The sequence below is a fragment of the Rhinolophus ferrumequinum genome, chromosome 7 (genome assembly GCF_004115265.2).
Source record: "Rhinolophus ferrumequinum isolate MPI-CBG mRhiFer1 chromosome 7, mRhiFer1_v1.p, whole genome shotgun sequence".
Taxonomy (NCBI): Eukaryota; Metazoa; Chordata; class Mammalia; order Chiroptera; family Rhinolophidae; genus Rhinolophus; species Rhinolophus ferrumequinum.
This window is the reverse complement of record NC_046290.1, coordinates 33,373,392-33,388,441: the sequence shown is the minus strand read 5'-3', so window position 1 is coordinate 33,388,441 and position 15,050 is coordinate 33,373,392. Positions and strand designations below refer to the sequence as shown.

At 39.7% G+C, this 15,050-nt stretch overlaps 1 protein-coding gene across 6 annotated transcripts in view; it reads left to right on the top strand.

The window, feature by feature from the left end:
- Nucleotides 1–15,050, top strand: part of ARL15 (ADP ribosylation factor like GTPase 15) — a 379,903-nt gene that overhangs the window by 289,892 nt on the left and 74,961 nt on the right. For 4 of the 6 annotated variants that reach the window (XM_033111062.1, XM_033111058.1, XM_033111061.1 and 1 more), the window contains one exon: nt 3,563–3,743. The exons of the other annotated variants lie outside the window; for them this stretch is intronic. In XM_033111062.1, coding sequence (XP_032966953.1) covers nt 3,563–3,718 — 156 coding nt within the window. In that variant the 3' untranslated portion in view covers nt 3,719–3,743. Of the gene's footprint in view, nt 1–3,562; nt 3,744–15,050 lie in introns of those variants that run through there. 6 annotated transcript variants of the gene reach the window in all.

The following is a 15,050-nucleotide window of genomic DNA, read 5'->3' as shown; positions in this document are numbered from 1 at the left end:
GGGTTTGAAACATGATTCAATTTTTAAAAATTCTATTTGTACCCAGTTTTTCAGAAACAAAACTTTGGTTTTAAACAAGGTGCATCTGTTTCCAGAAAATGCTTTCCCATGGAGCTGTGTGTAGAAGGGTTGTACTGCATCTGGAGATCACACTCGGCTCAAATCAAGATTCTCTTTGAACACACCAAGCTCAGGACCTACACTGTCTTGGCTGCTGGCTTGTGTTTGATCCCGGTTGGGAATGAGGCTAATTGTTTAAGAATTTATGTGCTGGTAGGGCTGTTAGCGCTTGAAATTGATTTGGTATTTTAAAAAACTTATTTAAAACTTATTTATGCTGAGGAACTTTGCTCTCCAGGAGCTAAAAAATTTGGATTTCCACATTTCACCTGGCTTAGCATCTGTGCAGAAAACGTACCGTAAAAGCATCCTTTTACGTAGTGGTTGCAGTGGGTTTTTAGCAGGGTACATCTATATCTGTGCTTTCTTTAAAAACCTTTTCTTGCCTCCCAACATACTAAGAGTCACTGTCCTGTTCCTAATCTAGCCTCACAAAATGAAGTGCCCTTAAAAATGTTTACATTTAAAGTGCCTTTTGCATAAGGCCTATGAAAGTTCTTTATAAACATTAATTGATTCACGGAATTCTGTGGATGGAGTCACTCATTTTTCCTTTTCAAAATAGTGCTTTTGATCCTTTGGATCATTGTGTGCCAGTCCTCCTACAGAGACAAGTTTTAGTTGGCTTCTCCGGAGCAGAGAATTGAGCCATGCACAACTGAGTAAACCCCACATTACTGATCATCAAGCTTTGCAATAAGTAAGGGACAGATACGCATACGCACAAATGCACGCCTCTTCAGTAAGGGTTTGTTGCAGAAGAAGATGTCACAATTCATATTCAACAATGGGTAGGGAGGAAGATATAAATATTCTAGAAGCCTATCTGATCCTTAGAATGAACTCTGACTCACATTCTAAGAAGAGCCTGAGATGGTTCTTTTCTTGTAACACAAAAATTGTTTTTGGAACTTAAAGAATTGCCTTTTAGTCAGTGGTGGAATAACAATACCTTACATTTGTCACTGGGTACATTGGACACACAATCATAGAATCATGAGTCTATTATGTGCCGGATAATTTAGAAACATTATCTTTCATCCTTCAGTAGCTCTGCAGTGCACATTTTATTTTCCGCCTTTTTACATGGGAGAGTAATGAGAACCAGGACGTTGTGTGCTTTGTCTGGTGGGTGGTAGAACCAGAAATCCAGCCCAGTCTGACTAACTGCATGGTCTAGACTCTCTTTCAGTTATCTGTTGCCTTTCCAGAACGTAGTAGAACTACAAGGGCCATTTAGGGCTTATCTAGCCCATCAACCTTGCAGACAAGAGGCAAGTAATTTGTGCAAGGTTACCTCATGTTCACTTCTTGTTGATACTTCTGAATAACCTTGAAACATGCTCAATAAACATTCCATATTTATCTCAGCTTATTGGAACATTTGAAAAATTCACCACCCCTCCCAAAGGTTAAGACACCAACCATCATGTTTAGTAGTGTTTCTGGAATTCTAAGGAACTCATTTATCAAGCAGCACCTCGGAGCTGGCACTGAGGTTCTCTCTCATCCTTTTTATCCTTGATGGCTTCTCTTCTTCAGCTGACTTTTACTTCATGTTTTTATTATACATAGTCTACCCTTAAAATCCAGAAGCACAGACACGATGCTATAAAACTGTCTTTTGGAGAGTATCTTGTTTATTTTAAGCATGCAAGATGTGTCAGTAGTAAATTTAAATTTTTGGTTCAAGGTAAGTGTAAGTTACCACCAATAAATATTAAGTGATCAACCCATTCTTCTTTTTTCCTATTTATGGTAACATACATCCCTAGCCTTGTAGCACTAATGTTTATCAAAACAATTATCATGTATCAGGCACTATAATAAAGCAACTTAAAACTCAACTCACTTAATTATTCTAAGAACCTTAAGTGGTAGCTATGATGTCTTCAATTTTATAGTTGAAAAACACTTAGGCTTTGAGGAGTTAACTAATTTTTGAAAGGACACAAAGCTCTCTTCTAAAAGGAGTTTACTTGACTCTTACTACCGATGAACCACTTTTCCTTTGAAAGATTCAATAGCCACAAAATCTTTACTCTCTTCATCTCACTCTCTTTAAAGATGTTAAGATGCTCAAAAAGATCCAGAAGTTATGAATGGGTTCTCAAACATCGGGTGAAAAAAATCTGGGGTTGGGGACCCAATTAAAACCTTAGCTGTATTGGCTCTAGAAGGAAGAGTGAGTGTGTGTGTGTGTGTGTGTGTGTGTGTGTGTGTGTGTATCTTTTTTTTCAGATTGGATGGAAGAAGAGGCTAGATCTAAATGAAAGGAAGACAGGGATATGGGGAGCTCACACAAGATAGACTGAATGAAAAATTCTTGCTACATACTTGTAGTTCTGGAAGAAGTTCAGTGCTCATTTATATATTTACAATTTTACCCATAATCTCTCGTATAGTTCACTTTTAACCTACCTTCTAGGAAAAAGGTGACTCTTTTAATTAATATCTTGGACTATATCTTGAAATTGTATCATATTCTTAAATGCCTCGCAGGGCTTCCCACCGCCCTTTGGCGTGAGCGCTGAGTCCTGGTTAGTCATCTCCAGTGCCCACGCTGAAGCCCATCCTCTATCCTCTGTCACTGAAGCATGGCCATCCCAACGCTTTTACTAATTCCTGTTGTACCACCCTCCCTTCTAATCTCTTCTTTGTCTCATCTGGTTCTTTCCCCCTCTTATTATTGTATGAGTATTCCTCTCACTGTGAGAGATGCCCGGGCTATAGGCTCCAGTTTTCATCCTTTTCTTTTTACTTCGCACTCTGAAAGGCCTTCCACCTTTATGGCAAAAGGTATTGTCTCTGTGTTCTTAACTCAGTGATATCATCAACTGTAGCCTCCCAACTGTACCCCTAAGCTCTGGTTTTACTATGTGTAACCATCTCAATTTGGACCTTTTATAGCATGGTGTGTGCCAAGCTCTAATGTACATATGAATCATCTGGTAATCTCGTTAAAATAAGGATTCTCATTCGGGAGACCTGGGTAGGGCCTGAGATTCTGTTTCTAGCACAACGGTATTGCCAAGTCATGTCAATGCTATTGATCCAGGGACCACACCTTGAGTAAAAGGGTAGCATTTACGTGTCTGAAAATGACCACAGTACTGGCTCCTTTTCCACTTTCGCTGTTAGCTTCCCAGAACTCCAAGGTCTACCTTTTCCATGAAGCCCTTCTAGATTGTAGTAACCTAACGACAGAATTCACATAGGTGGTCTTTTAGTCTATGTCAATTAAGATTTGATTATGTATTTTATTCATCACTGATTCTCATGTCTTAATCTTGTCATCCTATTAATGTGTGTGTTTAGGTGGTGACACACACCGCCTAATTAAAGAAAATCAGCAAATAGTAAGTGAAGTCATCTTTGAGCGTCTCCACCGTGCCCAGCGTTAAACTTGACATTCCTTAATACCGCCCCTCTCTGTTTACAGTGGTCCCTCCTTTTGCTCCTGAAATCCTGCCCATGTGGACTCTCTGCTCCAGTGAGGCAGGTCTCTGTAATCTTGTTCGCCACTGCAGCTCCGAACACTGAAACAGAACTTGCTACAGGGTCAATGCCTAATTTTTTGCTGTGGCCTGATGATTGAGTGAAAATTGTAAAGTTTAAATTTCATTTCTACCCCCACGTAGAAACAACGGCTCTCTCCTCAGAACCCCCAGCAGGACTCTGTGTTTCCCACCAGCATCAGAGCCCTCCGGCCTGCTTGAGCAAATGCAGATTCCCAGGCCCCGCTCCAGACCTGTTGAATCAAAATCTCTGGAATGGGGCCTGGCAATCTACAACTGAATGTAACACGAAAATCTAGTTTTAGCACGGATTGTAGTGCACGTTGAAATTTAAAGGCCTCTGATCTGAGCTCTCAGCTCTTTTAGAAGTGCCGAGGAAAAGCAAACTAACAAAAGATTGTCAAAATAGAAAGAAAAATAAATGTTCTCTCCCCAAATAATTATCAATTACCGTTTTGTTTTATTTTTGCTGGTTTTCATTTTCTCCATAGCAGTGTCTTGTTTGTTTGTTTGTTCCAAAATCTTGCCTCAAGCCTTTTAAAAGTTGAAGTCATGAGCACTAGGAAGAATTGAGAACATAGGCAAAAAGAAAAAAAAAAATCATTTGAGGTGAAATATATGTTTTAGAGTTGGGGCTGAAAGAAGGTAGGTAATTTTTTTTTTTTTTTTAACTTCTGGGAGAATTTTAAATGAGAGGAGAGGGAAAGGAAAACACTGGTAAATTGGATGAGGATATGTGTTCTGTTAGTCCTGTGGTTACAAAAGATTAGTGGTGATGAGATCCAAAGACCGGTCACACTGGCGGTCATCCCCCAGGCACACTGGAAAATTCCTAGGATGGATGGACACAAGGGACTGCCTCTGAATCTCTGAAGAAGAGAAATTGAATCTGGGGTCCTTTGACTTTTGGGATGACATGTTAAAAATTGATCTGTGGAGTATACGGGGGGCTTATCTACTTTTGTATATCTTTTTAAATACCATCAAAAAGAATGATCTGAGCCCAGCTGAACTAGAGATGGAGGTGGGGTGGCATGGAGGAGAGGGGATGTGGGCAAGACCTGCTGTTCTTAGAGGAGGGGAGACGGGGAGAGGTGGAGAAGGTATTGGTGCAGCATTGGGAGTACCCTTGGGATTTACTGTGAGGGCCATATTTGCACATCACCCCCTCTCAGTATAAACAGATGGGCTAAAAATCTGGCTGCATAGTTGTTCCAGTCTTGCCAATAACTTAGATAGGAAGCTTTTCACATAGATAAGTAGAAAGTCCTATAGTTAAAAGGAGATTTGCTTAACTAGGTCCTGCTATAAAGGAAGCTAGATTTTCATGTATGTGGGAAACTTGGCAGGACAAGTGGCCATAACTAAAAGTCAAAGGAAGTGGCCTTGCTACGAGTTCTGTCCTTTCCAATTCTGAGTCTTGCAAAGATTGCAAGAATCACTTTGACAATGAAGAAATAGTGTTTAGGGAGGTTAAGCTAACTGTCTAAGTAAGTTTTCTCAGTAAATTGAAGGCAGAATTCTCCAACCTTAGCAAAGAGAAAAAAATTAATAGGAAAATAATCATAGCTAGAAAGTAGGTAAAATAGTATATTTGGCTGGAAATAAAATGGAAATGGAAAAAGGCCAATTAGCCCATGGTAGCTATAAGGAATAATTACAAAAAAGGTAATACATTGAAAAATACATTAAAAACAAAAAAAGATGGTGGTGGTGGTTGTTGGTGATAATGTAAATTGTAGTAAAGTGGAGAAATGGAAATCCTGAAAGGCAACACAATATAAAGTAAATATCAACCAAATGAGCTTTAGGGCCTCCCATTAGATTCTTGTCATTGCTATTCTTGAGGCCACTGACTTGATTTGAATGACAACTCTCCAGAACATAATGTCCAAAGAGAAGTTTACAGAATGAGAGAGAGAAGAGAAGGGAAAAGAAAAGGTAGGCAGGGTTAGGGGACTGACCAAAATAAGATCCCAAATCGGTCTTTGTCAAGTAAGACCACACCAGGAATAGTTTGTTCAGTATGAGCAGCTCGGTTCCAGATGTGGAACAGCTGGAAAGAGTTCTGAGGAAAGCAGCGAGAACAGAATTAGACCAAACAAAGAACTGGAAAGCATATAAAAGACAGCAGCCTTTGAGAATGAAGTCCCTGATACGAGTCCTTTTTCAACTTTTTATGGCAAGGCTTAAGAAGTATCAGAAGTGCTTTTCTATATAGTTCAATTTTCCCTTGCTAGCCAAGGCAGTCACTCTCTACATATGTGAGTGCTTGCAAACAGTCGGAAGAAAAGTGTGTGTACATAAGAGACATTCAATAGTCTGGGTGGACCCACCGCTTTGTAGTGAGACGGAGAGTAGTGAGTATAAGGGAGGTGTAAGTGAAACAGCCAGGAGACGACTGTCGGAGTGTGGGATCCCCAAATTATAGAAACGCCTACAGTGCAAGTGTTAGCAATTCCATCCTTGGAGGCATATAACAAGTATGCTGAATTGGTCCTAGAAGTTTTATTGTTGAGAAGCACCCTGAGTCTGGCAGGGAGCTGTGTGAGGTTCCCTAATGGGTCTCTTCCATCTGTTTTCTGTGATTCATGCCCCCTAGCCTACAGCAAGCAGTACACGGTTGAGTCACTGCCAAATGCAGGTATCTCATTAAAAGGGGGGGAATTAAAAGCTGTTAAACATGACTTGCTGCCATTCCCAGATTAAAGAAGGTAGACCAATTTACGATTACAGTTGTCCAAAATAATATGCAAATCGTCAAAATGGGGCGGTTGTAGAGGAGCAGGAATGAAGCAGAGCACACCTGCTGGTATTCTGAGAGAAAGGAACCCAGAACATAAAGTTTCTGAGGCACTGATTTAAGCAGTCTGCCTTCACCTGCTGCAGAGGCCGGAGTGTACAGACTGAAATTTTCTTTGTACGTGTGTGACATAAATTTGGTGTGTGGATCTAGACAGTGAGTTCTTTATTCCTGTAAGATGCAAAAGGATTGAGTCAATTAATGACCTTTTTAAAAGAAAATTTATTTTTAAAATATACTTATGGTACAATAAGGCACCCTGATAACTCAAGATAGGTGTACACATTTCTCCTGTAAGAACCTAAAATAGCATAAACGACAGTGAATTATCAAATGATTATTGAACTCTCTGTCTTAAGAAACATTACATGGTCCACAGCATGGTGTACCATCCTGAAAAGAGTAAGAACCAACCTATTCCATAACTGGGTAGTTTATAGAAGAAGAAACTGTAAGCTTGGAAAGTTGCATTTTATATCTGGAAAGATCAATTAGAAGTGATTTCATAAGTCCTTCACTTGTAATAGCTTGGCCATACTTCCCAGCACTCCTAAAACTCCTAAAAAATGAGGTCGTCTTCCCAGAGAATCCTATTCTTGATCCTGCCCCCTCATGTACGTCAGATATCCCTCAACCATAGTCCTTATGCACTCCGTGTAAAATAATTAGCCCCAGCTCATTAAAACACTTTTGCCCACTGGCTATTTGGTTCCATGAAAATTAAAAAGGAATGATTAAAAATCTGGGAACATTAAGCAGTGGGTAAAACCTAGGATTGTTCAGTGTAGAGCTAACTGTCATTGCATTTCTGCTGCCTCCAAGGTGTATGCAGGTCTTCCTCACCTCCTTTCCAGATTTGCTTTGAAGCTCTATCTTACTCATAAACCTCAAGCACTTTCTTCTTTCCTACACGATAGGTCCAGGCTCCTAGCCTAGCTTTGAAAATGCTCTACGATTTCTTCCAAGGATTCTTATACATAGTGCAAATTCATGTTTTTTCGCATTTTCAGACTAGGAAGGAGTCATAGTTTCAAGAAGTAATGATTTTCATCAGGATTGTACTAAAGTATACATACCACTCTCACAGAGTGTCTGTTGCTTGGAGACTGTTATCAAAGTCCTGATATGTATGAGCCCCAGAAAGACTCGGGCATGAGAATCTCTACTCGTTCCCACCCTCGTTCAATGGCCAGCTTCAGTGTGCTCTGGCTTCCTCTACATCCTGTGTTGCGCTGGGTTAAAAAAAAAAAAAAAGAGTAAAACCTAAGGAAGGCTGTCCTAAGGCAATAACAAAACCATTCTTGTATCCTCTTTAATTATGTTCATAATATTATCTCATATTTCACTAGCATATTAAATTTTTTAAATTCCATATGGAGTCAAAATTCTGTGATTTTTTTGCTTGTTTGTTTGTTTGATACAGCCATTGCATCTCCAGTTTTTTGAGGTAGGGAATTCTCCTCTGCCACTGTGATCCAGCGGGGGGTCCCTTTGAAGGAGCTGAGGTCCATTTGATCTAGAGCAATCCCCTGAAGAGTCTCATTCCTTCAGGAATTCCTCCTATTCAAGGGTGAAGGACCGTTTTTTTGGGGGGGGTGTGGGGGTGACATCACAGTGTGTTACCAGGGGGTGTGATTTTGATGGCAAATACAGTGCTTTGATTTGGAATTTTATTTTCCTTAAACGTTTGAATGACAACACCTTTGTTTTAGGAAAGGAGATTTAATGCTGTGGTCTTACTTCACTGTTATTGCTTCTCCCTTAATTCTGAAGGCGTTTTGAATAATTCACAATCCTAAATTCTTGGCGCTGTGGGATGGAAAGTGAATTGAAGTGAAGGCAACTGGAGTTGAGCAGGTATAGAGTACTAGATTGTGATAACTTCTGATATCTCTCTATCCGGCTCCTTTAATTTAACTATTAATCTCTTCTGACCAGAAGACATTGTGTTTGTGTTCTCGGGAGACATAGTGTACTACTGCAAAATGGGGCGTAAAACCAGGGCTTTAGCATCCAACAAACCTCTGTGTGAATCTTACCTTAGAACTCGTTCCTCTTCTACAAAAATGGAGGCCCAACACCAACTCAATTCTTGTCCTAAGGAATAAAAAAGATAATACTAATCAAGTGCTTTGCAGATTGCTTTCAAACTACTGGAAAATGGGGAATGGAACCAGAAGATAGAGATAGCATAGCTTGTGTTTGAGTTGCTTAGGAATTTTTTTGCAAGATGGATCTTGGAGAACATAAACAGGAAATACATAAGTAGAATAACTTAGGAATTATGAGTTTATTAGCCAGTGAAATCAACAGTGCCCAAAAGGCTAGATTGTAGGTTCTAAATAGTTGTTGAAGAAAGAAACTAGAATCAAGACCTTAAACTGTGACACTGAGGCTGAGCTGCCAGGTGGGTACTGAACAAATATTTTAGCATCTCTTGCTTGGGAAAATTCTCCCATTTTGTATGCATATCATTAGTAGGAGTCAGTGTTGGTATAGTGAGGGAGGAGGCTTTGGAATCAGGCTCCCAGAATTCTTACAGTTCTGGGACTGCTCTCAGAGGCTCCCCTGTTAAAAATAAAGGTTAAGAAGTGTGCTGCATTGTGAACCTTAGTGATCATATATACTAAGGTCTGGAATAATGCCTGGACGTGATCAATAAGTGGTAACTACGTATTATTACTTATAATCATCTATATTTTCCTCTCCTGTTGACAGAGCAGGTCCTCTAGAGCGAGACCTCTGGATAGTTTCAATATTCTGAAAGGCTGGACTCAGAATGACACATAGTGCTCAAGGAGACATGGCCCCACAATAAAGTGAGATTATACCATTTTCCCTTCCTAGGGGCGACAAAACTCTTAATGCAGCCATGCCTTTGTGATCCTGGAAATTGATATTCTCCCTCTATAAATTTTAACCATTTATTATTTGTATAGTGCTTTATATTTTACAAAACATTTTTACTGACAAGGGAGATTTTTTTTTATAGTTTATAAACATACTTTTTATTATTCTCTTTGCGAAAAGTAGAGAAACTTTGTTGTGCATCTGCCTCCTTCCACTATTTTATGTGGCTGTCTAAACAGTCTGTCTCTTGAATTACTTTGTTCCTTTCTCTGTGTAGGGTATTTTTTTGGTGCATTAATGTTTGTGTCAGAATACCAGACTTTTACATTCCTCTTGCATGAGATTTTTTATTTTAATCGCTACAACAATTGGATAAAATAGGACATAGGTAGTAAAACCAAAGTTTCTGTGAAGCTAAGGAGTTATTTCCAATGCTCAGTCTTCAAACTGCCATTGTGGGTGTTAAGATTTAATATGGAGAGCCTCTTATTGCAGACGTTAGTGGTTGCCTGTGACTGAGGAGTTATGTCTTACATGTTACAGACACCACTATTTTTCAAATATATGTGAATGCCATGTGTATTAAAAATACAAATTCATGGGTGAAAATATTTGTGAAAGACACATTTGATAAAGGACTGTTGTCCAAAATATATAAAGAACTCTTACAACTCAACCATAAGAAAACAAACAACCCAATTAAAAATGGGCACAGACACCTCACCAAAGAAAATATACATATGGCAAATAAGGATATGAAAAGATGCTCCACATCATATATCATCATGGAAATGCAAATTAAAACAGCAACAAGATACCACTACACAACTACTAGAATGGCCAAAATCCAGAACACTGACACCAAATACTGGCAAGGATGTGCAACAACAGGAAATCTCATTGCTGGTGGGAATGCAAAATGCTACAGCCTCTTTAGAAGACAGCTTGGTGATTTTCTTACAAGACTAAACATAGTTGTAACATATGATCCAGCAATCACACTTCTTGGTATTTACCCAAAGGAGTTGAAAACTTATGTCCACACAGAAACCTGCACAGGGATGTTTATAGTCGTTGCATGCATAACTGCCAAAATTTGGAAGCAACCAAGATGTCCTTCAGTAGGTTAATAGACAAACTGTATTACAGTCAAACAATGTAATATTATTCGGCGCTAAAAAGAAATTAGCTATCGAGCCATGGAAAGACATGAAGGAGCATTAACATGCCTATGACTAAGAGAAAGAAGTAATCTGAAAAGGCTACGTGCTGTATGTTTCTAACTACATGACGTTCTGAAAAAGGCAACATTATGGAGACAGTAAAAAGATCAGGGGTTGGGAGTGGAGGTGAGGGAATAATAGGCAAAGCACAGAGGATTTTTAGGGCAGTGAAAATACTCTGTATGCTACCATACAGAGTATGGTACCACGAATACACATTATTATACATTTATCCAAACCCTAGAATGTACAACACCAAGGGTAATATAAACTCTGGACCTTGGGTGATTATGATGTGTCAGTGTAGGTTCATCAACTGTAACAAATGTACCAACTGGTGAGCAATGTGGACAGTGGGGGAGGCTGTGCCTGTGTGGGGGCAGGGTGCATTCTGGGAAATGTCTGTACCTTCTCTTCAATTTTGTTGTGAACCTAAAACTGCTCTGAAAAATTAAAGACTTAATTTTTTTTAAGTGAATAGCACACAAAATAATATAAATTTACTTCCAAGTATTCCTGGATTGGCAGTAACTTTGAGCACTCTATATTTTCTCAGGCTACAGATAATACAAAACAACACATCACTTAGAAGATTTGATCATTCCTTAGGTTCCTTTTTCCGAGTGAAATGTTTGGGAACTGGTGACCTCAACCTTTGCTGATTTAAGTGTTAGCTGGGGAGTAAAACCACTAGATAAAGTTTTTGTCTCTAGGATGGTGATTGTGCTGGTGAGTCTTTCTTCCTCTTCTGAGTGAAAAGCCTCCGACTTTCCACTTAGTGGCACACTTTGTATCTTTCATCTAAAGAACATAGAATGCTTTCTGAAACTCCACATGGTGATAGGAGGAAGAAAATGAGTAACTGGGGGTGGGACTTGCCCAAGGTCACACAGGGCACCAGTGGAAGCACTGGGTAGAAAGAACCAGATTCTCCTGACTCAGACTCATTGTTCTCAGACCCTGTTTCCAGAGACTTGATAAGATTTTTCTGCTCTAATTTCGTCATCAAAGAGCTTGAGTTTGAAATACTTATATTTTGTGCTGGTATCTTTCAAAATATGATATCTATTATCAGTGGGGTCAATCATTTGGGTTAGCTTATTTTGGCAAAATTGTGTGGACTAGAGGTCTGAGGTTATATTGATCTATATTCCATAAAAACTCACACCAGGTATTCATGACACAGATTTGATGGGGAAACTTTCAGGTTAAATAGGAATTAACCTTAAAAGTGAAGTTATTACTGGCAGTCGTTTAGTCCCCCAAGTGGAAAAAATCACCATGTAAAAGAATGCTTTACTAAATTAAAAAGACAACAACTATTAGTGGGATATTTTCCTTGCCCATGTTTCGAGTTCCGCAATATTCACATTGTAATTTGCACATAAAAATATACCAAAACCTCTTTTGTAAATATCTTGGTAATTAGCCTGCATTTGTTATCAAATAAGAAAAATTAAATACTTACTATAGTCTAGAGATCAATGAAATCACTGCTGGGCATGAATGCTCCAGGAGAAAAAAATCTACGAAGTTAGTCGCTATTGAAATCCCTCATCTTAGAAAGGGCCGTCGATCTTCTTTATAGCATCCACGTTCTGAGGACTCTTCAACTCTATCCCTACATGTACTTTCTTCCTAGATAGCGACATTTCTAAGTCACTCTCAGCTCAAGTTTAGCATGCCAAAATTGAGCGCATCTTCTCTTGGATATGTTTCTCTTCCTTTTTGTTCCATTTCAGTGACTGGCACTCAGTCTACCAACTGGTCACTTGGGACAGTCACCCAGTCTTGTCTTTGTGGTTGCTTGTTACCCTTGCCCCCTCCACATTTGCTCACACTATTTTTCTTTATATGGAAATTTGATCATATTAGTCCCCTGCTTAAAATTAAGTGCCCCCCTTCTCATATCCCTTAGTATCAAAGTTCAAATTCTTTGGCACAGCACATAAACCCCTCAGCCCCCTCCTCATTTATTTCTGGCCAGTCTCTCTCATCACATGTGACAGCCCGATGATACGTAGTTTTCTATAAGTCATGACATCACTCTGCTCTTGGAGCATTTGCAAATGTTATTCTACCTGTGTGCCTCCTTCATACACTAGATTCAGCTCAGGTATTCATCGGTTTGTCTATCTCCTCTGGCATCCCATCCGACTAGAGCCTCTGGGCAAGGATAATGTCTTATTTGTGTTTAACTGCTTGTATCAGTACCTGGGACACGGAAGGTGTTCAAATGCTATTTATTAATGGATGAATGAACAAAAGACCCAGGAAAATGTGTTTTGTTTTCCTTCTAATAAACAGAATATTGATGGTACACAGACTACATCCAGGACATCTGAATCTTCGATGCTAAAGGGAGTCATGATCTATGCTGGTGGGTAGTTTTCCTTGATAGAAAGGTGTGGCCTCTTAATTTCCTTTGGCTCTTTTTATCGTAGCTATACAGCCAGATGATCTATGCAGAGCCAGGGACTCTGGCCAAACAGCGGTACTGATGTTCCTAGACCTATCAGCAGCCTTAGACAGGTTAGGTCAACATGTTTTGCTCGTTGCCCACCTACGAGCCCTATGGATGGTTTTGTCTCATCTGGCATTGGCCCTTCCTCTGAGGAGTCATATGAATACTTTTTCTTTAATTCCTCCTATTTCCAAACTCTCTCAATAAGACCCTTCACATTGCCATGCCCCAGGAGCCTAGATGCCACTAACATCTTCCCCTTCTGTATTAATTCTAAAGTCACTAAGTATTGCCATGGGAGGTAACAGAATCATATGGAGCATTTCATATTTCTTAGCATGCTTTTTTTATGACCCTGTGTCATGTGCATGTGAAACGTAACCAGGGACTTAGGGTGTCCCTAAAGGACAAGATCCTTGAGAACGCTTAAGAGATGTAGTATAACTAGAGGAACCTTTCAGGAATGCTCCGTGGGCAGGCTCTCTTTGAGCGCTAGTGAAACTATGATCCTTCCAGCAGAGGACAAGTCACAAAATCAAGCCCCAGCTGGCTGAGGCTGGAGGCATTCTTAGTGACTATGCTAGTTGGAAGCTCCTTGGGCAGCATTTCTGCCTGTCTTGTTTCTTATTCTTCTCTTAGGAATTGATATGGGAGAAAAGTTAGAGAGGAAGAAAGAAATACTTAGAGAAAGTGGGAAGGAGGAAAGACAGATTGTAGGAATAAGAAAACAAGAGATTTCATTTTCAGGTTGGAGTAGAAGATGTTGCCACTCTGGGAATCAGGCCCACACAATCACCTTTCTCAACCCAACCAGGCTACCCCAGTGCCTCATTCACAGATCCTTCGCTTCTGTCCTCTCCGACATACACAAAACCAGGTGACTTTCCTCACAGTGGCCCCTCGCCTCCTTATGGCCCGTTACCATCTCATAGACAGAAATAAAATGGAAGAAGCCTTCATTTCAATTTTAAAAACCAGAAGAGCCTTTTAATCCCTAGATCTAGGATGCACGCCCAATGATTGAGAAGAGCCCTCTCGATCAAGAAGGATTCAATTCTAAAAAAAAAGAAGGATTCAATTCTAGAATTATAGTTGCCTCAAATTATGTGTAGAAAGGCAGAGCCTCAATCGTTACATCCATTAAATCCTAAATCGTTATATCCATAAACTGGACATTTAAGGTCAATAAGGACATCGCATTTTGTTCATTAGTTTGTTAATTACTAGAACAATGCCTGTCATGTTTATATTAACAAACATTTAATAAATACTTAAGGAATATTTGTTTGTTGGGTGATTGAATTTATAAATGAATAAAAAATATACAAATGGGATTACACTGTAATTTATTCTGCTAGGACAAGTCTAGGTAAGAGGATAGGCGAAAGGTTATGTCTGGTACCTGGTGTAGTGACCTTCAGAATGCTGCCATTTCCTCTAATAGCTCTGCTTTTTGACCTCCACTCACAGATAACCTCATTTCCAAGTAGAAAACATTGAGTACAGAGGATCCTTTGTCTGCTTCCAAAATAGTTATATCTACTAATATTTGGGATAAATTCCTCAAAGGGGTAGGACATGTTTTATATATCACACCTTAGGGGCAGATTATTGAGGGGAAAAATCATCTAGTAACCTGGTAGAATAACATTTTTCTTCTCTCAGATTAAGTCACAAGGAAAGGAGACTTAATCGACAATCCCAGGATTTACTACCCCTTAGCTGCCATTCCACTGCCTGTTCAGCTCTTGGCCAGACCAACCTGGACAGCATGGTAGTATCCAAGGCAACTGGCCGAGAGACACGTACATGACAGCACTTCGCTAAAGCGTAGGCTGTATCCAATCTACAGAGAAGTTGAAAAGTTAATTTGTGATTTGCTTCTGTGGGTGAATAGGGTCTTGCTTGTACACAATGTTATGCATATTGAATCAGTTTCCCAGAGAGACTGCAATGGCCAATTCTGCCGACAACAGAGCTAAAGGTATACTGGTTGTGCTCCTGACTTCTAGATTTCCTCCAAGATCTCCAAACTCCGGTCCTGTGTTTTCTGGAGCAGTCTTTTGTGGGAC